Below are 22180 nucleotides of genomic sequence, written 5' to 3'. Positions count from 1 at the left end.
TCATATGGGACCCATTCCAAACCCCTAATCATTTTAGTTGCCCTCTTCTGAACCTTTTCTAATGCCAGTATATCTTTTTTGAGATGAGGAGACCACATCTGTATGCAGTATTCAAGATTTGGGCATAGCATGGATTTATATAAGGGCAATAAGATATTCTCCATCTTGTTCTCTGTCCCTTTTTTATTGATCCCTAATATCCCGTTTGCTTTTTTGACTGCCGCTGCACACTGTGTGGACGTCTTCAGAGAACTATTCACGGAGACTCCAAGATCTTTCTCCTGATTAGTTGTAGCTAAATTAGCCCCCATCGTACTGTATGTATAGTTGGGGTTATTTTTTCCAATGTGCATTACTTTACATTTATCCACATTAAATTTCATTTGCCATTTTGTTGCCCAATCAGTTAGTTTTGTGAGATATTTTTTGAAGTTCTTCACAGTCTGCTTTGGTCTTAACTATCTTGAGCAGTTTAGTATCATCTGCAAACTTTGCCACCTCACTGTTTACCCCTTTCTCCAGATCATTTATGAATAAGTTGAATAGGATTGGTCCTAGGACTGACCCTTGGGGAACACCACTAGTTACCCCTCTCCATTCTGAAAATGTACCATTTATTCCTACCCTTTGTTCCCTATCTATTAACCAGTTCTCAATCCATGAAAGGATCTTCCCTCTTATCCCAAGACATCTTAATTTACGTAAGAGCCTTTGGTGAGGGACCTTCTCAAAGGCTTTCTGGATATCTAAGTACACTATGTCCACTGGATCCCCCTTGTCCACATGTTTGTTGACCCCTTCAAAGAACTCTAATAGATGAGTAAGACATGATCTCCCTTTACAGAAACCATTCTGACTTTTGTGCAACAATTTATGTTCCTCTATGTGTCCGACAATTTTATTCTTTAGTATTGTTTCAACTAATTTGCCCGGTACTGACGTTAGACTTACCAGTCTGTAATTGGCAGGATCACCTCTAGAGCCCTTTTTAAATATTCGCGTTACATTAGCTATCTTCCAGTCATTGGGTACAGAAGCTGATGTAACGGACAGGTTACAAGCCATAGTTAATAGTTCCACAATTTCACATTTGAGTTCTTTCAGAACTCTTGGGTGAATGCCATCTGGTCCCCGTGACTTGTTACTGTTAAGTTTATCAATTAATTCCAAAACCTCCCCTAGTGACACTTCAATCTGTGACAATTCCTCAGATTTGTCACCTACAAAAGGCGGCTCAGGTTTGGGAATCTCCCTAACATCCTCAGCCGTAAAGACTGAAGCAAAGAATTCATTTAGTTTCTCTGCGATGATTTTCTTCTTCTTGAAGTGCTAAACATGCTTTTGATACATTAAGTTTATCAGCTCCAGCTATTAAAATTTTTGTTGACTACTTGTGATAAAACACATTTACACAAGAATTTCCATTATCAGAATTTTTATTATTATTTTATTGTGCCACTGGAAAACATAGCCTAAGACAAAGGATGGTGCTAATGTCCATAGCTGACTAACAGGCAATCTCAGGCCTTTTATAGGGTTGTAGGCCTGACTGCCACCGGCTGGATCTGCAAGATAGGTTGCAGGAGAAGCAGTCATATGCTAAAAATGAGGACAGTTGCTGAAATACAACTATCGAGTCTTCTGAGGCTAAGACAGTCTCCTGCGCAAACTGCTTCAGAGAGTGATGTCCATCTGGCGTCCCTACCGCATGTAAATAGTTAGTGTTGGAGACAACTGTTTTTGAAGAGACACACTGGCTAGAACAAGGCAGAGGAAACTATGTTGTGCTCAACATCAGTCTCCCTTCTGAAATAGGACAAAAGCCAGACCGATGTCTAGCATACCACCACAGAAGACAGCTTTTTGTGTTGATCCATGTTATTCTAGAACCACATAACAATGCCATATCAGCAGTCTTTTCTCACAACTGCCCTCTGTTCCAGTCTCCTTCTTATCTCATCCATTCCCTGTCCAATGTGCAGGAGGCTGTCCCTAGTGCAAATGTTACCCGGCAACCTAAAGAGGCTGATTGTGAGGTGAAAAGACAAGCTGACGTTACTCTTGAAGTGGATCGTGAACAACTTGAAAATAACTGAAGCTGTAGATCAGTTCATGGCCAGATTCAGACACAAGATGCACTCCAATTCCCATAAGCAGCATTGCAGGATTATCAATAACCGATATGATTTTGGGGGGAAATTGCACCATAGCAGGATGCTACAATATGCGGCTAAATGAAACGAAGTTGAATTTCTTAAGAGTGACAGACACTCTTTGCACCTGGGTGGAATGTGAGGGAAGGAGAAGACAGACATCAGACAATAGAGAGAGGTTGGCTTTTCCACATACAATGAAAAGGTGGCCGGAGACCATATTTCTTTATATTAACGTAACCAGATGATGGGTCAGATACCATGACTGATTGAATGTTCTCCTGTGTTTCTTCTCGTTTCACCACGCTATAAAATGGTCTCTGTGGGGCATAATCAGCATTAGATAAATGGTTCATGATGTGACATTAAATTCTGTTTTCAGTGTTCTGTATGATGGGGGAATGGGAGAGCTGATAAGAAAATGCGGATGTTAGGCAGAGACTCTGGTACAGCACAGAATTACCATGGTGGTTGGGTCACCACCCAGAACACTGCCATGGTGATGGACCACATTTGATGACACTTCTGCTAGCCCAAATGTGGGGAGACTGTCAAACAATGGGGTTCTACCTCATTAGGTGGAGATATCTGTGCGTATGTGCTGTCAAACCATCTTTGTCAAATTCTACATGATCACTCTCCCATGCCTTGCCAACACTAGGGATTTGCCCCAGATACAGCTGTCAGTGACCAGTCACTAGTTAGCTGTACTAATTCAAACTCCTGTAGACAGATGGAGCCTATAAGCCACAATTTGCATGTATTTAGCTAACCCTGTATGCAAGTAGGGATAAGCTGCATTAGTGCAACTTTTGATTGTTTTATTAGTCTATATTAGAGGTTTAAGAACATAAGAACGGCCGTATTGGGTCAGACCAATCGTCCATCTTGTCCAGTACCCTGTCTTCTGACAGTGGCTGGTGCCAGATGCTTCAGAGGGAATGAGCTGAACAGGGCAATTTTTCAGTGATCTATCCTGTCTACCAGTCCCGGCTTCTAGCAGTCAGTCTGTCCACCTTGGCTAAAGGTCATTGATATACCTATATTCCCTGAACTTATCTAATTCTTTTTTTAACCCAATTATTCTTTGAGCCTTCACAACATCCCCTGGCAATGAGTTCCACAGGTTGAATGTACATTGTGTGAAGAAGTACTCCTTTATGTTCGATTTAAACCTGCTACCTATTAACTTCATCAAGTGACCCCTGGTTCTCCTGTTGTGAAGGAGTAAATAACACTTCCTTATTTGCTTTCTCCACACCAGTATGATTTTATAGACATCTGTCATATCATCCCTTAATCGCCTCTTTTCCAAGTTGGATAGTCCCAGTCTTTTTAAATCTCTCCTTATATAGAAAATGGTTCCATACCCTGAATAACTTTTGCACTTCTCTGTACTTTTTCCAATTCTAACATATCTTTTTTTGAGATGGGTTGACCAGAACTGCACACAGTATTCAAGATGAGGGATTTGTATAGTGTCATTAATATTTACTGTCTTATTCCTTTGGTGTAACTAGACTGGTGGCTGGAATCCCCAGTGTAGACAAGGTTCTAGAGTGGGTAGGATTTGTTTGGACAGTCAAGTAAAATCATCAGGTTTTTCTTCATTGTTTTCAGGATAGTGAGGTAAACTTTGTGCAAGGATTACATTTTTCTTAGGTTTGGAAGGCTGTTTTTTCAGCTAGAGTATTTTCAAAGAGGGCTGTTGATTAATTGCAGTTAACTCATGTGATTAACTCAAATTAATTGCAATTTTAAAAATCGCAATTAATCGCACAGTTACATTTCAATTGGTATTCTATTGTTAAATATTTTTGGATGTTTTTCTACATTTTCAAATATTGATTTCAGTTACAGCACAGAATACAAAGTGTAGAATACTTACTTTATATTTTTATTATAAATATTTGCACTGTAAAACTGATAAATATTTTTCAGTTCACCTCATACAAGTACTGTAGTGCAATCTCTTTATTGTGAAAGTGCAACTTATAAATGTAGATTGTTTTTGTTACATAACTGCACTCAAAAACAATACAATATAAAACTTTAGAGCCTACAAGTCCACTTCTTGTTCAGCCACTTGCTAAGACAAACAAGTTTGTTTACATTTATGGGAGATAATGCTGCCTGTTTCTTATTTACAGTGTCACCTGAAAGTGAGAACAGACATTCATGTGGCCCTTTTGTAGCCAGCATTGCAAGGTATTTACGGGTCAGATATGGTCAACATTGGTATGCCCCTTCATGCTTCGGCCACCATTCCAGAGGACATGCTTCCATGCTGATGATGCTTGTTAAAAAATAATGCATTAATTAAATTTGTGACTGAACTCCTTGTGGGAGAATTGTATGTCTACTGCTCTGTGTTTTACCTGCATTCTGCCATATATTTCATGTTATAGCAGTCTTGGATAATGACTTGGCAAATGTTGTTCGTTTTAAGAACACTTTCACAGCAGATTTGACAAAATGCAAAGAAGGTACCAATGTGAGAGCTCTAAAGGTAGCTACAGCACTCGACCCAAGGTTTAAGAATCTGAAGAGACTTCCAAAATCTGAGTGGGATGAGATTAGCATATGGAGTATAATATGACAAGGGTATTAACAGCTGAGAGTTGGCTCTGGTTCCTCTTAAGGCTAAATCTTACCACTCCTACAGACTTGTGTACACCTGAGTAATCTGGTGCATATGCAGTAGGGAATGAATGGAATACGCTGCTTGTTTTGCTAAGCAGTATAAATGCACTGCTTAATGGACTAAGTTTGGGCTTTCATATAGGAAATTTTTGATAATGGTTTAACTTGCTTGTTTACTCTGGATAATTTTGCAATAAGGACAAATCCACAAGACCCTAAGAATGTTTTTCAGAGTACAGTACATGAAAACTGACACATTAGACTTTAAAAATAGAATAGGTCTCATGAGTCAAAGAAATGCGCCTTCTTTAATGCGTTGTCATTTTAGATGTTCTAAAAGGACTGCTTATGAACAAAAACATGTTTTTCTCAAGTGAGATCAAATGATAGTGGGTTTCCTTAGGGAAAGGATGCTTCCCTAGCCAAGATTGAGAGATCACCCTGCCACTCCTGTGTTCCTCTCTACTTTCTGAACTAAAGCCTCTGAATTTGGAGGTAATTGACTACGCTGAAATTCTGTGGCAGGTTACTCTATTCTAAAAGAGAAGGAGCTAATGGGGAAAAAAAAATTTGAGGGATTTGCTGATGTATTTTACAAAATGTATAGTTCATACCTCAAAAAAATAATAAGGTAGACTTCACAAGAATGTTGGGTTTTCTAATCCTGTCTAGTCACTTTTGCTTTTTTTTTTAAATGAATATTTTTTTCTAAAGACTGCAATAATTCATAATTGCTTTGAAAAGTAAAGACATTGCATTGTAGACAGAAGTGTCTGTATACATCAGTGTGGCATTTACTTACTTGCAGTGAGGGGGAAAATGTTGAGCAAGGGGCCACTGATCAGTTTGCAGCTATGTAAGCACAAAATTCCCTCGATCTGTTATGAATCTCATATTTTGGATATACAGTTGTGCTCATGTTCACAACAGTGCATGCAATAAGAAAAGGGGGGGGAATTATGTTGCATTAAACTCTCTTTATACCAGACACTGTGTCAATGAGGTTATATGCTGGAGCATTCTAAACACCTCACATAAGTACATCTCCTCTTTAACATTAAAGACTTTTAATTGTGCTAGAAACTTTAGCAAATGTCTCCATGTCCAATTTTAATGAAAATAATTCCATGACTCTTATAAAAATCAAAAGAAATCCCAGCAGCTTGAGGGGAAAATACAGGCAACCCCCCAGCTTTTTTTTTATTTATTTATTTAATAAATTTACAGAATCATTCCTTCTGAACCAAAACTGAGATGATCCAAAACTCTCTATAAATATGGTGCATTAAGTGCTGTGATCTCTAAAGGAATCTCCCATTCAGGTAAATATTAAATGTAGAAATAGGTGTGCCAGGATACAAGAATGTGACCATCTTAGGCTGTATGCCAATGCACAAAATACATCTGTATAACTTGCTGCATACATAGAAGGGTATGAGTAGTACAGTGAGCTTGCTTGTCAGGGTAGTCTAAAATGTACTAGATAATACTGGAGTAAGTCCCCAACTTTGTGTTTAGTAGGGGTCTGCATATTTTAAGGGTTTTTTTGGTAGTGGATGCTTGAATAATTTTAACACTTGCTTTATTAACCTGTAACTAAGTACACATGGAATAAAATAGGATATATTGTCCACATTTGTGTGTCTACCTTAAACCAGTAATTGATTTGGTTGAATCTGTTACCAAATCCTCCTCTGATGACTAAAGAAGAACCTAAGACAATAAGTATATAATGATGAATAGCTATGCTATTGTCTCCTAGCACTTAACAATAGTCCGATGTTGAAGTCCTTGCTTGGTCCATATTGAGGCACGTTCTCCCTGATTTCACAGTTTTCTGGAGTAAAAAGTAGTGAGTAAAGACCTTGGAGTTTGAGCTGGTAATTTGTCACTTTCCAGTGAAAGTTGCTATAAAAAATACAAAGCCTGGATTGGGTCTGTACCCTCTCGTCGCCCTCACTGCAAATATGCAGGGCCCTTTCTCCCTTCCCCCCCCATTTTATTGATAGAAGATTTAAGCTTTCTCTTTTTTTGTGTGAATTTCAAAGTAATTTGTCTATCTCCTGTCACCATCTCTCACTTCTATTCTTGTGTCCTCTGTCATTATTAACTCTCTCATAGAAATGGAAAAACTCCCGGCCACTAGTTACAAGCCACTGGAATTAGGTTACAAATTAGTTGCTGCTAACCTAAATAACCTTCTGTTCCTCCAGAAATCTCCTAGAGGCCAGCTCTTATTAACTGGCAGGGGCCATTCTCACCTCACATCTCTCACTCAAAAGGTGGATGGAGCAGGTCTGTACTGTTAGTCTTTGGGGGAGGTGTTATGATACTGTAGTATTTTTTTGTAAATTTATTTTGCTCAGTTTCTTTTTCTTTCTAACGACAGGGATCTCTGTCAAAGATGACAGAATTATCAGGGTTCTGGCTTAATTTGAAATGCTATTATCAAGAGCAACGTTTTCTCTATCTGAATATGACAGGAGGATAAAGCTTTTGTTGGTGGAAGCAAACATTTCAGTTTTCACTTCAGATCAATGTGCCTTTGTGAACACATCTGCATTGTCGCTGATGGATATTTTTTAGCGATTTTTTTTTTTAAAGATTTCATTTTGTTAAGGCAAGAAAAGACCTAGTCCATGGAGGTCAAAGCAGACTTGCAAATACATTTATCCTATGAGCACAGAAAACTGTGCAGTTCAACAAACCTTGGATACAGCATTAATATATTCTATCCTAAATTGCCTGTTATATTCTGCCCAAGTCCAAGTAGACTTACTCCAATCAGGCAGCCAGTAGCTGAACTTTTAAGTAGTCCCCAAATAGAGTTCATTGTTGTCTCCTCTTTGGATAGTACTGGGGAGCTTTTCAAACACTCTTAAGACAGATCTTTAGTCAATACAGCTGACAGAGGGCAGTTGTATGTCTGACTGCATGGTATTATCTTCACTGAAAGATCTTTATTCATTTTGAAGGAGCTGTCTTCCAGCTCAATAATACTTTTGGAGCTAGAGCTGTAGGCAAACCCATTTACATTTTTAAATTTGTCTTGCTTCCAAGATCCCCTGGGCAGCTTTACCATAAATGGAGATGGAACCCATTTTGCTCCTAACATTGAACTTGACATTCAGTATTGAATTTTTCACTTTGTAAGAGGGAAAATTCCAAATATAATGCAATGGTAATTATCCAGCATGCATTTCTCCCACAGCACATGGATGCTTCTGGGTATGGAGCCATATCCTGGCTCATTCTTTTTCCTCTGAATTCTCCCTAATACACTTGAGCAAGTGCTGGATCTGGTGGTATCAGTTGTTGGTCTGCCTTGTCTCTCCCTCAATCTCAATAGTCTTAAGAAGCTGCTTTGTCTATACTGTTTTTTTTTTCAGTATTAAACTTTCTGTAACAGTCTAGAACTACTAATGGTGGTATGTAACCTATCATTTAAATTAGCTATCTTCCAGTCATCTGGTATAGAAGCCGATGTGATGCCAGTTTTAAAAAGGCCTACCTCTGGAGTCTTAACTTCAGTACCAGGCAAACTGGTTGAAACAATAGTAAACAGTATTATGAGATGCATAGATGAACACGGTTTGTTGGGGAAGAGTCAACATGGTTTTTGTAAAGGGAAACAATGCCTCACCAATCTATTAGAATTCTTTGAGAGGGTCAACAAGCATGTAGATATAGCAGAGGTGGGCAAACTACGGCCTGTGGGACTGTCCTGCCCAGCCCCTTAGCTCCTGGCCGGGGAGGCTAGTCCCCAGCTTCTCCCATGCTGTTCCCCCTCCCCTGGAGGTACACCGCAGTGCGGGCAGTGCTCTGGCTGGCCGCTTCTGCCAGGCAGCATGGCTTGCGCCCTCCCACCCCCAAGGCTTTCCAATAAGCCTATCCTGCCTCTCTGAATGGCCTGGTAAGGGGACAGGAGGTCCCAGGGGGCAGACGGGGCGGTTGGATGGGCTGGAGGTTCGGGGGCGGGGGAGGTCAGGAGACAGGGAGCAGTGGGGGAAGGATAGGGGGTGAGGTCCTCGGGGGTCAGTTAGGGACGGGGGTCACGGGAGGGGGCAGTCAGGGGACAAAGGGGGGGGGGGTGTTGGATGGGTCGGGAGTTCCAGGGGGCAGTCAGGGGATGGGGAACAGGAGTGTTGGATAGGTGTGGGAGTCCTAGGGGGCCTGTCAGGGGGCGGTGGTGTGTATAGGGGTCGGCGCAATCAGGGAGCTGGGGGGGTTGGATAGAGGGTGAAGTCCGAGGGGGGCGGTTAAGGGTAGGGAGCCCCGGGAGGTCAGGGGACAAGGAGTGGGGGGGGGTTAGATGGGTCAGGGGCTCTGAGGGGGGCAGTCGGGATGGGAAGTGGGAGGGGGCGGATGGGGGCAGGGGCCAGGCTATTTGGGGAGGCACAGCCTTCCCTACCCGGCCCTCCATACCGTTTCGCAACCCTGATGTGACCCTGGGCCAAAAAGTTTGCCCACCCCTGAGATATAGTGTGCTTAGATTTTCAGAAAGCCTTTGAGAAGGTCCCTCGCCAAAGGCTCGTAAGCAAAGTAAGCTGTCATGGGATAAGAGGGAAGGTCCTCTCATGGATCAGTAACTGGTTAAAAGATAGGAAACAAAGAGTAGGAATAAATGGTCAGTTTTTGTAATGCAGAGAGGTAAATAGTGGTGTCCCCCAGGGGTCTGTGCTGAGACTGGTGCTGTTCAGTATATTCATAAATGATCTGGAAAAGGGGGTAAACAGTGAGGTGGCAAAATTTTCAGATGATACAAAACTACTCAAGGTAGTTAAGTCAAAGGACACTGCACAGAATTACCAAGGGACCTCACAAAACTGGGTGACTGGGCAAGAAAATGGCAGATGAAATTCAATGTTGATAAATGCAAAGTAATGCACATTGGAAAACATAATCCCAACTATACATATAAAATGGTGGGGTCTAAATTAGCTGATTGTGGAGTCATTGTGGATAGTTCTCTGAAAACATCCACTCAATGTGCAGCGGCAGTTAAAAAAGCAAACGGAATGTTGGGAATTATTCGGAAAGGGATAGATAATAAGACAGAAAATGTCATATTGTCTCTATGTAAATCCATGGTATGCCCACATATTGAACTGGTCACCCCATCTCAAAAAAGATATATTGGAATTGGAAAAGGTACAGAAAAGGGCAACAAAAATGATTAGGGGTATGGAACAGCTTCCATAGGAGGACAGTTTAATAAGACTGGGACTTTTCAACTTGGGAAAGAGACAACTAAGGCTGGGGGAGGGGGGGAGGAGGGAAGGAGGGGTATGACAGAGGTCTATAAAAGCATGACTGTTGTGGAGAAAGTAAATAAGGAAGTGTTATTTACTCCTCATAACACAAGAAGTAGGGGTCACCAAATGAAATTAATAGGCAGTAAGTTTAAAACAAAAGGAAGTTTTGACTGTGCGTTGTGTGAAGAAAATCTGTGGAACACTTTGCCAGAGAATGTTGTAAAGGCCTAGAATATAACAGGGTTCAAAAAAGAACTAGATAAATTTAATGGAGGAGAGGTCCATCAATGGCTATTAGCCAGGATGGGCAGGGATGGTGTCCCTAGCCTCTGTTTGCCAGAAGCTGGGAATGGGCAAGAGGGGATAGATCACTTGATTACCTATTCTGTTCATTCCCTCTGAAATGCCTGGCATTGGCCACTATCAGAGGACTGGATGCTGGGATAGGTGAACCTTTGGTCTGACCCAGTATGACCATTCAATATCTGCATGAAATTCATGGTGACACAGATCTCTACAGTAAGTGGGGTGGTTAGAGTGGGATTCTGATTAGCATGTAGGAAAGGAAGGTATGTAAGAATCTCTAGAAAATCCACATACTTTCTGCATCACCTTATCTTCAGAGGGGATAGATAACTAATTTGTTGATACATCTGGTACAATGCTTAGAGGATGAGGCATTTGTTTGTTAAAAATTAAATCCATGCAGCGCCAGAAATTTAAAGGGTAAGTACCTGTGATCTTAGATCGTCAGTCCTTGTCCCAAAGAATTTATATTGTCCCATGTTTTGTACAGTCCCTGGGACCCTGGTGCATGACTGGGCTCCTAAGTGCTATTGCAATACAAATTAAAAATAAATCTCAAGTGTTTGGGCAGTGATGCTGACTGCCCCTAGTTTGGGTGACTATTTTACAAGTACTAAGAAAATGAAACTCTCCATGACAGACAACTATCCAGACATACTGAGGAAGCTACACTGGAAGGTGTTTTTTTTGTTTTTTTTTTTAAAAACAGGAAAGTCACCCATTTTTCAAACTTCCTCCTATCTGGGCCGTACATTTTTTAAATTTTATTTATTTATTTTTGGTCCATTTCCCCAAGCAGTTCCTCAAGAATGTTTGACTTTGTAGATGTTCAGTTGCAAAAAACCTTAAGGTTACTGCCTCATAACAGCACCTTCACCCTGTAACTCCCCAGAATGAGACTTCAAAACACCAAACGCAAACATTTTAGGGGGGAAGAGGGGAACTGCAGGGAGCAGAGAACACAGCAAATGCACAGTTAAGGTGGGCCACCTTATCTCTTTAATGGAAGTGTTAGAAGAAAACAAACCAAAGCTTAAAACACCCCAGAATATGACCATTGAGGTAGCACTTACCACACAACATACTTAGACACCCAGCAAACTTGGCACCTGTACAGATGCCACAAAGAACTCAAAGTCCATGTGATACTGTATCCCTTCATAGTAAATATTTGCCATTATTGGAATCTCTTACAACAGAGTCCACAATGTTAAAGTGCACACAACTGAGAGACAATGCTTAGACGCTTTCTATATGGTTAGATACATCCCACTCAAGAATAGTATCTGCCATTTCCCAAAATGTGATCATGCAGGATGCTAAGGATAACCCAGTCACACATAGGAGGGGCTTTTGCATCTCAGAGGATTGACGCACCACCTGCTTACCATCCATTGAGCTTACAAGATCTTGCAGGTCAGAACAGAGGTGCACTGGCAAAGATACCTAAGGAATTTTGCATTTTGCTGGCTTGCATTGCTCTGGGTGCCAAGCATTCCTCTGACTCCCTTTAACATATTATCCACACTTAAAAATTAGGCTCTGACATCTGGGAAAAGTGTCTTAATGGTCAAAAAATATTACACAACTTCTTGACTCACTTTATTTAATAGTCTAGTCAAACAGAGTAGTTGGACTGGGTATGCATGCACACACACTCCTGCATAGAAACTGGAACAATTTTGTATTTAAAAAGCTGCATTAAAAAGATTTTGTATCACTTTAGTATATAAAGAGTGCAGTCTCACTCCTTTGAGTGGCATAATTGTTCATTTTATGCAGTTTTTCAATCTATAGAATGCACAAAGATCTGTCATGAAAATATGATGAAAGTAGAAAAGTATCTGTCATGAAAGTAGAAAAATATCCATTGATTCATGGAGTGTACTCAAAGTTTTTTTTGTTTTTTAAATCACTTTGCTGGCAGCAAAATATGACTTCACTTTCAAAGGGACAGTTAATTTCCATGGTAATGTGACTTGCATTCTAGGGCAGGGGAAGAATGGATTTTGATGTAGGTGGGTACTCTGTTATACTTCAGTAACTAAGCAACCAGCAGATATACTTTATGCTTTATTTCCATAATAAATGTGTTTAAACTACATTTATTTGTGCTTTGCTTTCTTATGAGGTTTTTAAAATTCTGGGTTTAATTTCTGGCAGACCGTGTTGTACCAAGAGGCTTACAAAAATGTGCAGAATGTAGGCTGAAAGTCACTTACAGAGGATAGTTTGGCTCCTCCCATGCTCTAAATTCTTGATGCTAAATATTTATTCTGCTGCCTGAATTCTTTGTAAGCAAAAGAAACTTCTGAATAAAGATTAAGGGGTCCTGCTTCATTTCTGTTCCATTCAGAAATGGCCAGTGTCAATGTAAATAAAAATATTGTAGATAAGCCATCTATTAGAGATGATGATTACTGAGGTTTTTAATAAGGCTCCAGTACTCTTCAGGCACTACTGATTTAAAGAAAATGTAGCTTTTCAGCAAAGTAATGCAGCCCCCAAGATCTGAGTTCACTGCAGTGTTTTCTACTAGTCGAAGATGGACTGAGTGCCTTCTCCTATTCAAAGGATATTAAACTGCCAGGATTTATCATTATTCAGTAGCTCTCTAATAACTAATATAATTTTTTTAAAGTACAAACTAAAATATAAAGAATAATTTAAATTAAATGTGAACTTGGTTTTTTGCTGCCGGATTTGATGCTGAACACTGAGAAGGGAATTTTGGAGAACCAGATTCAAAGTGTCCATCTGTTCTAATAATCTAAATGGTGTATTCTAGAATCTCCTATAGAACTTTCCATTTAAAAAGCCTTGCGGAATAGGGTATTACAGACGGTCCTCTGCTAGCATAGTAGTGGTAAAACTGGTACTTCTAGATATGTGGGGGACTATCCCAAAATAAAAATATTCTGGGGGATGATAAAAGCAAATTCAAGGAAGACTAGGTTAAAAAATTCATCTGAACATAGCCACCTACTTGCTGGCAGTCAGTGAATTTCCAGATGAGGTAGATCTTGGCAGGTTTTGATTGCTGCTTGTCTTTCTATTGTTGCAGGCTGGTAGAAGCTTTATGTACACATGCTGTTGTGATAGTACAGCAAAGTATGTGACATTCTTGTCACAAACATACAAACCTAAAATTTAACAAAAATACGCCATACTTGTGTGATGTAGGGGCCAACATACTGAATGGATTACAAGGCTATAGGTAGGGTGACCAGACAGCAAGTGTGAAAAATCGGGACGGGGGTGGGGGGTAGTAGGAGCCTATATAAGAAAAAAAGACCCCAAAATTGGGACTGTCCCTATAAAATCGGGACATCTGGTCACCCTAGCTACAGACCAGGTTCTTTGTGGGGAGGCCACAGATTATCTAGCAGGGCCCAGAAACAGATAGAACCCTTTGGCCTCCCAGGAAACAAGCCTGGAGCATCAAAAGTAGAAGGCTAGTTCTTGGGTCTGGAAGTGGTTGAGCAGCTCAAATGCTGTACTACAAAAAGTCTGCTCCTCCGAGCTAACAGTACTAAGATCAGTGTATGCCTTTTAGTGGTGTGTGTTTTGACACTGGTCTGTTTGCTGCCTTTTTAAACACTTCTCTACTCTGAAGAGTAAGGGAAACCAATGACCGTGTTCGCTGCCTGTTTAAGTTTTACATCCTCCTTGCTCAAAAGAGGGAAAACCATTTCAACTCTCAGCTCGCTTGAAGGCTTTGCTTTAACGCTCTCCCAGAGAAAAGCAAGGAGTTTGTTGAATGAGGAGGAAGTAGTATGCTTAAAGGCAGGAGCATTTGGGAAGCAAACCTGGAATGCTACTACAACTCTAAAGAGCAGGGATGATTGGAGTTTGCTCACCTCGGTGCTGAGGGAGTGCTAGGAGATCACCATGTGACCACTTAAGTACCATTTATTAGACCCTAATAAGACTGTTGCTAAACTAACTAGCCTAATGTCCTCCACAAAAATCGGTCTGCAGTCATCACAATGGCATATTGACCTTATTTATGATTGTCTAAATTTACATTACCCTAGCATACCTGTTAGGTTTCTGTACTGACACTGTTAATAGCTGCTACTTGGTGGTTTGTACCCATTTCTGTATACTGAATATTGTGTGTGCAAGTTGTGACAGGGTCAGGCCAGATGGCTATAGGAGAGTAATAAAAGGCAGATATATTAGCCCCAGACTAAGTAGGTCCCTTTTCCCTGGGTAAGGTAACAGGGAAGGTTCCAGAACAATCAGGAACTTTCTGGAGACAATTAAGACAGGCTGATTAGAACACCTGCAGCCAATCAAGAAGCTGATAGACTCAATTAAGGCAGGCTAATCAGGGCACCTGGGTTTTAAAAAGGAGCCCACTTCAGTTTGTGGTGTGCATGTGAGGAGTTGGGAGCAAGAGGCACTAGGAACTGAGAGTGAGAACGCAGACTGTTGGAGGACTGAGGTGTACAAGCATTATCAGATACCTTGGAGGAAAGTCCTATGGTGAGGATAAAGAAGGTGTTGGGAGGAAGCCATGGGGAAGTAGCTCAGGGAGTTGTAGGTGTCGCACAGCTGTTCCAGGAGGCACTCTAGACAGCTGCATTCCACTGGGCCCTGGGCTGGAACCCGGAGTAGAGGGCGAGCCCGGGTTCCCCATAAATCCTCCCAACTCCTGGTCAGACACAGGAGGAGTCGACCTGGACTGTGAATTCAGAAAAACGGCCAAGCTGAGGGCTGCCGTGAAGCTCTAAGATAAGCAAATCCGCCAATAAGCACAAGACCCACCAAGGTAGAGCAGGAACTTTGTCACAAAGTCTACTAAAAAATTGATTAAGAGGAGACCATGAAATAAAGGCAGTTCCATTTAATGTTAATAATTTGTATTACCATAGTGCCCAGGAACCCTAACCATGGACCAGGATCCCATTGTGCTAAACACTGTAATAACACAGCAAAAAGCAGGTCCCTGCCACAAGGAGCTTAAATCTAAGACTATGTCTATGGCATGAAGCTTTACCAGTAACAGTTCTGTCAGCATATAGCAGCTAGCATAGCTATTTTGGTGGAGGTGTGTTCACATTTGGCTGCCTTTGCTGGTGCAGTGAGTCCCCACGGTGCCAGGTTGTATCAACAGCAGCTGTGCAGCACTGTGGGGAAGGCATCCCATTATCCCCATCGCCACCATCTGGCACATTACTTTGTGGGATATGTTTGCAGGAACACTTGGTGATACTGAGGGAAATCAGTGCTCTCAAGGAGTTGTGGGAGTTTGGGGTCAAGTTCCCACAATTCCCTCTGGTCCATCTTGATATCTACTGTTTTTCTCATGCCAGTTTTCAGTCTGTCCACCACCTCACTGGCAAGCATGCATGCTGAACAGATCAGCTGAGCTCTTGTGGCTGCTTACAAAACAAATCAGTCACCCTGTTTCTAATTTGCGGAACCACAGCTACGAGTGTGGCTGGCTGTGCGACGCTACGAATGAAAATACTAAGGGGAAGTGGATAATGTGGCTATTGAATGAAACTTGGCCAGCTGCTGTAGGTGGCCACTGGCAGTTCTGGGCCCATGCAGCAAGCACCAAATGGTGGGATCAGATTGTGATGCAAACCTGGGATGACCAGCGGTGGTGGCATAACTTTTGGATGCAGAAGGTCACATTCCCAGAACTGTGTGCTGAGCTCACCCGGTACAGGCACACCAAAATGGGAGCTGCTTTCACAGTTGAGAGAGTGGATGTGAGATGAGACAACAGATGGATATGGATAGAGGAGTACAAGGAAAGAATGTGACAATGTTGGTTAGCATGATAGACTGCAGTGTCAAAACAAAGTTGATTGATTTCCTTAAAAATCTGTTGGGGTGTGTCTAATCCTTCACTTACTCATCTATACATGGCAATTAAACCTAAAAAGGTAATTTTTAACCTAATGCATATCGTTTGAATAGTCCAAACTATAAGTCTTCCACTATTGACACTAACAAACCACCTCAGGTATCATTTTCTGAGTAGCATATGTTCCCAAGAGCTACATAAGGGGCATTCTTAGTTCAGTATATTTGTGTAATGTCCCAAGTCTATAACTCTCTGAATTATCTGATTTTTATGAATCTAAAGGGCACTACAGTACTGTGAGCCACTCCCAACCTTTGAACAAGAAATTCTGTAGTTCAGGTAGAGCCACCCAGTTTGCATACTATGAAATGTCCAGGTATCTAAAGGATGAATAACAATTAGATAAAAATTCAAATAATGTTGGACTAAAATCCATGTAACTTTCTCCACCTCCATACAACATGTTCAACCCTTTAAGTTAACTTTATAGCTGGTAAAAGGTGACAGATTGACAGTACTATGGACTGAATTCTGCTTTTCCACCAAAGGGGTACAGCAGCGCCACTATAGTCTCCTCCACCGCAACCACCCAGCCTCTAGCTTCATCCATGAGCTGGAGGGAGATGGGTCTTTGGCCTCTTTTTTAGGAGCCCTTTTGATTAGAATGTGGTTCATGTTGCTAGTAATTAGTTGTCATTGCTATCTTAATGACTGATGGATTAAATGAAATGTCTGATGGATTATATGAAATGTGTTTGTGGCCTTAGTCCATTTCCTAGTTGGCAAAAGTCAACATCAAAAATGCTATCACAGATGCCAGATAGTTTCAGTTATTATGGGGCATTCAGCAGAGATACCAAGGATTGGGATGGGCATAAAGAATTAACTGTCACCTTATCCCTAGATACAGTTAGTGATTGAGGCAGGCTAGCAGGGAATCATAGGGATTCTTGTATTTTGTTCTCTGGGCAAAATATTTTAGTTTCAAAGGTTATTTGTCTAGTAATTCTAATTAGCACTCACTTGAAAATTAATATGCATAACTTATTTTTCCTCTACAGAACTATCCGTGTGTGGCTGAAGAGAGAGAGTGGGCAGTATTGGCCTAGCATATACCATGCAATGCCATGTAAGTATTTTGGGACGTTCATTGTTTACTGTGTATTTGCCAACTGACTTCTTTGGGTCTGGACGTGTACCTCTGAGCTTGTGACCTTTTTGGGAGCTCACAATTGTACGCTAGATACTATGCTTGAGCTAAGTGTCCAGGTTCTCTGAAGCTTGTTACCAAGTTATGAACCAATACAAAATCTCCTGTCTTTTTAAAATGTAATATACATTATTTGATATTTTGTAAACATCTCTTCTTTGTTTCTATTACTAGCTGAAGTGCTAGTAGTAGTGATTTCTTTCTAAAAGCAAAAGGCACACTCCCTACCCTGAAGAGTTGACAATCTAGTTCAGATACATGATGCAACAGTATGAGTTGAAGGTGGTGTAGGGAGTTCTGCAGAGGAAGTGGTGTCTCTCTTTTGTTGAGAGGGTCTAGAAGAGAGGATTGTCTGGTATGTGAGAAGAGGGAGGATATCCCCAGAGGTAGCATCAATGAAGATGCAAAGAGGAGAGTAGGAGAAGAGAATGCATTGGGACTGGATTGGATAGCAATTTGAGATGAGCTCAATCTTCTGGTGTATGGGTTTTGATGGCATAAACAATTAATTAGATGCTGGGTAAGTGATGTGGCCACTCTGTCACAGCAGCAGCATCCGGAGATGTCAAGCACATCCATCCACCATCAATGAGCTAAATAAAGAATGAAAGCAGAAAGAAGTGAACAGAATTATAGACAGGAATAGAGTTTACAGAGCCTTGTAATTAAGGGGAAATCAGGAAAATCAGTAATGGGATTTAAAGTAGGCAGTGATCTGATCAGAACAGTGGGAAAAGGTGTGCTTATTTTTAACTAGACATCCTGGAGGTACAGGAAGGTGGAAGTTGAGGGAAGCCAGAGAGGAGAATGTTACAAAAATTAAGGGAGGAGATGATTGTGGCTTTTGTCAGAGTTAAGCAGTAGAGAATGGAGAAGAGTGTGGGTTCCATAGATAATGATGTAGAGGAAGATCAGAAATGGATATTGCCAATGGAAAGAGGAGAAAAAGGGTGAGAGACACCAAGTTTCTGAACTGGAGCTGTGAGGGAGGCTAGCAGAATTTGGCTCCATTAGAAGGGAGGGGCAAACTGAGGGTGCGATATCCAGGTATGGAAGTTGGAAAGACTATTGGAGGTGAGTAAAGAGTAGGAGAGAATTCATGAGTAGAGGGGAAGATCTGTGTGTAAGGGAAAAAGAGTGGAGGATGGAGGACAAAGTCCTGAAGGACATTAATGGAATACTGGAGAGGCGAGGTGAAAGTGCAGCAAGAGGAAACTAGAATCACTGAGTCTGGTGATGAATGAATGCTTGAACACTTTTATATACAAATGTAATGCAAATCACCAAAAGTCAGGAAACTCAGTGCAGTCTAAAATTCTGCCATTAAAGGGGTCAGTCAAGACTGAGGAGTCTCAAGTAAGAACCTTTCAGATTTCACCCCTTTCTCCTATAGCACTATAACCTTTAAAATGCTTACTGGGCAAGAATCTGGAATTGGCTACTGCAGGATACTGTTCCTACAGGCCAGTGGTCTTCTTCAGTGTGGCAAATCTTAGCTACCTTCTAGAGAAGGGTTGCATTAGTTGTAGGGGGAAGTTTATAAATGATGTACACAACAGGGTGTCATGACTTTTGCTGATGCACCATGTTAAAGTCCTGTCAAGCTGCTTACTCCTTAGCAGATATGGCTCCTTAAGTGAGTTCACACAGATGTAACAGAAGTGGGGAGTGATTTTTAGAGAGGGTACAAGATCTAAGGCAGGTTTCTGCATGGAAACCCTAGGGAGAAAGCTTAAGCTGAGGCTGGTTTGTGTTGTGCTTATGAGTTGCCAATAAAGAAGAAAATATTGGGATGGGTGAGAAGGGTAAGTTTGAGCTAAGTGTGTGGGGATTCTATTCAGAGCTGGGTGGAAACCCCACCTGCTTATAGTGTACTGAAAACCAAAACTATCCTGTGAATCTGAGTTATTAACATGTAACGCTCTTCCCATCTCTCTTCCTCCCTCAGCCTTGCTCTCCCAACCAGAGAATATTTACATGTTAAGTTGACATTTTAATACTTGCTGATTGACAGACCCATCTCTTTACTGGGAAATGCATTGTACCTACTCAGTGTTTAGTTCCCCAGTAATGGCTTGTAAGCTTGGGGTCTTAGTACAGCATTGTTGTATTGATGGGTTACCGACATCCTGCAGCAGGAGTATGCTATATTTTTTGACATGTTCCAAACAAAACAAAACATGCTCAACAGGGGAAACACCCCAGTTACCCTATTCGAGAAGGATTCCAGGTGTCCCTGGCAGGCCGTTTCTTCTAACCCCCATCTGTGTCCATGGGTGAGCTCGTGGGAATCTCGGTGCTTGACTGGTCTTTATATTCCGGTATGTTTTTGAGCAACATACTGGCCACATACTCTGCTGGGGTAAAATTAGGTAGCTCCATCAAAGTCAATGAAGCTATGCTGATTTATAACAGCTGCAGTTCTGTTAATCTGACCTAAGGAGTTGTGTTCCCTTAGCTAGCTCTGTCCGCTAGGACATCTGTTCCAGCAATGGCATTCATTTGCTTTGGCTAATATTGATTTCTTTAAATATTTGCATACATTTGTGTTTTAAGATTTTTGTTACCTCTGCTCAGATCCCGTAGATCCAGAGGGTTGGGTTTTGTGTGTCTGCAAATGGTGGGTGTCCTGAGAAAACACTGGGGCATCTCATTAATTCTGTCTCAAATCAGTTCTGAGCAGGGCAATTGTAGATTTTCCTCTGTCTCCCTGTTCTGATCTTTCAGCCCAATTGACTTGTGGCATGTGAATCCTGCCACCTGCACCACTTGTCAGGCTGTCTGAAATGGCTCCCAGTTATGAGTGCCAATTTCAGGTCAGACTGTCAGGGCATATACGCCAAATTGGTGATATAGTTTACAATTAGATTTCACCAAACTAGTAACAAATATGCACTCCTGATCAATCTGTTAGTCTTACCATTTAGTCCCAAACAGTCCTTTTAGGCTCTTCAGCCTACCTTGCCACCGAGACAAACTGGACTTTGTGATACTGGTCACTATACCAAATATCACATCTCATTAAGTGACTCCCAACCCCAAAGGGTCCGTCACTTACCCCAGGTCAATGGATACTCTTGACATCACACCAAAGACAATGCTGGCAGCCAATTTCTGTAGTAAACCTAACTAAAGGTTTATTAGTTTAATAATTAAAAAAAAAGAAAAAAAAATGAGTTATTGTGAGGTTTAAAGCAGGTAACATGCATTAACAGGTAAGTCAAAGTTTATAAGTCTACAATTCTTAACATTTTAGTAATCTGCTAAATTTCCAAAAGTTCCTCAGGGTTACCCAGAGTAATTCTAGGGATCCTTGTCCACTTGATTAGTATTCCACCCTGTTAGCATCCAAAACAGTTCAGAGATACATGTTCAGTTGCTGAATCCATTCCTGTAGCGTCTTTCCAGGGAAAGCAATCTGGCAGGTGTTTTCATTCACTGCATGAACTCTTCTTTTACTGATTAAATATAAACACAGTGACACGTGCTTTGAAGTTAGCGACATTTTACATTTCTAATGTTCCATTCTCGTATGATGAGTAAACATAATGTAAGCGCAATGTGATAACTGGGAACAATCCTTCATTAGTTTTCATGAAGTTTACACCTCAAGAAAATTCTCATCTAAGTACTCTCTCAAAATTTTTGATCTACGGTTAATTAAGTACAGGGATATACATAATGTAAATCGACAGCAATCAACAGATTGTAGATAAGTGAAGACCATATCATTCACATTTCCTTTGAAATAAATTAACACTCAAGTGAATTAGTACGTTTAACGTTTCTTTGATAATCACACACAAGTAAATTGGCCTATTGCTCTGCCCTGAGCTGGCCTGTCAGCCTCACCCCACCCCCAATTTTGAGGAACATCTTGCACCATCCCCCTCTCCCAATATCTTGGAAAACTTTGGAACTATTGAATATGAGTCATGCTGTTCTATCATTTCTTTCTAAGTACGTACAAGTATAATCCTACGGCTGTGGGGTATTGCCTGCTGAATTGACACATTGTGTCTTTTCTATATCACTGTTTCTGAAATCTATTGGATGAGACATGAGTGATTGTCGCTCCCACTGCCCACACACCTCTTACACCAGAAGTGACCTTGCTACCTGAGTGTGGAGTGGCATTGCTGTGTTCTTCACACAGTTCTTTTTTAGCTTCTCTAGCCAGGAGAAAGCAGCACTGGAGCGGTGACTGTCTAAGAAGACTGGTTAAGGATGTAGGTGTGGGAAAAGATGTCTCTTTGCTACCAGAATGTGCTGAAATCCCTGCTCCCAAGCATAGCCATCCCACTAGCATCACAAGAGGAAACAGACAATAAAAACGCAGACTTAAGAAGCACTACTGATCTATATGGCTAATAGGGATGGACTGAAAAACAAGCTAATATAGTTCTCATGTTCACTACACGTTAGTTGGCTTAGCAGCAGGCTTACAATGGGCCTCTAAAAGATAACTACAGGCAGCTCATCCTCCTCATGCACATGCATGAAGGCTTTGTTAGTCTTAAGCATTTGAGCACTGTTTAACCTTACTTTTGCCTGTAAATGGCCTTAAGATTATGAAAGGGATACAGTCTAGCAAAGAGAAATATACTAAGAGTGCAGAATGGATTATTACTGTAATAGAGGAGGGTGGAGTTTCAGTTATGTACCAAGAGGTAGCCTGCTCTGCCTATCTGATGTTAGTTTTAATGGTTTCAATACAAACTACTGTGATCTCGGGGAGAGTGAAATACGTTGTAAATGAGGATATGCATTAGGTAGGAAAATGATCACT

General features: G+C 41.1%; 1 protein-coding gene across 9 annotated transcripts in view; it reads left to right on the top strand.

Moving 5' to 3' along the window:
* WDFY2 (WD repeat and FYVE domain containing 2) overlaps positions 1 to 22180 on the top strand; it is a 124475-nt gene that overhangs the window by 49969 nt on the left and 52326 nt on the right. For all 9 annotated transcript variants that reach the window (XM_073343043.2, XM_078852815.1, XM_078852814.1 and 6 more), the window contains exon 2: positions 17243 to 17310. In XM_073343043.2, the coding sequence (XP_073199144.1) occupies positions 17243 to 17310 (68 nt within the window). The remainder of the gene's footprint in view (positions 1 to 17242; positions 17311 to 22180) is intronic.

Source organism: Lepidochelys kempii, chromosome 1 (assembly GCF_965140285.1).
Source record: "Lepidochelys kempii isolate rLepKem1 chromosome 1, rLepKem1.hap1, whole genome shotgun sequence".
Lineage (NCBI taxonomy): Eukaryota > Metazoa > Chordata > Testudines > Cheloniidae > Lepidochelys > Lepidochelys kempii.
This window is presented reverse-complemented; position numbering and strand designations above follow the sequence as displayed.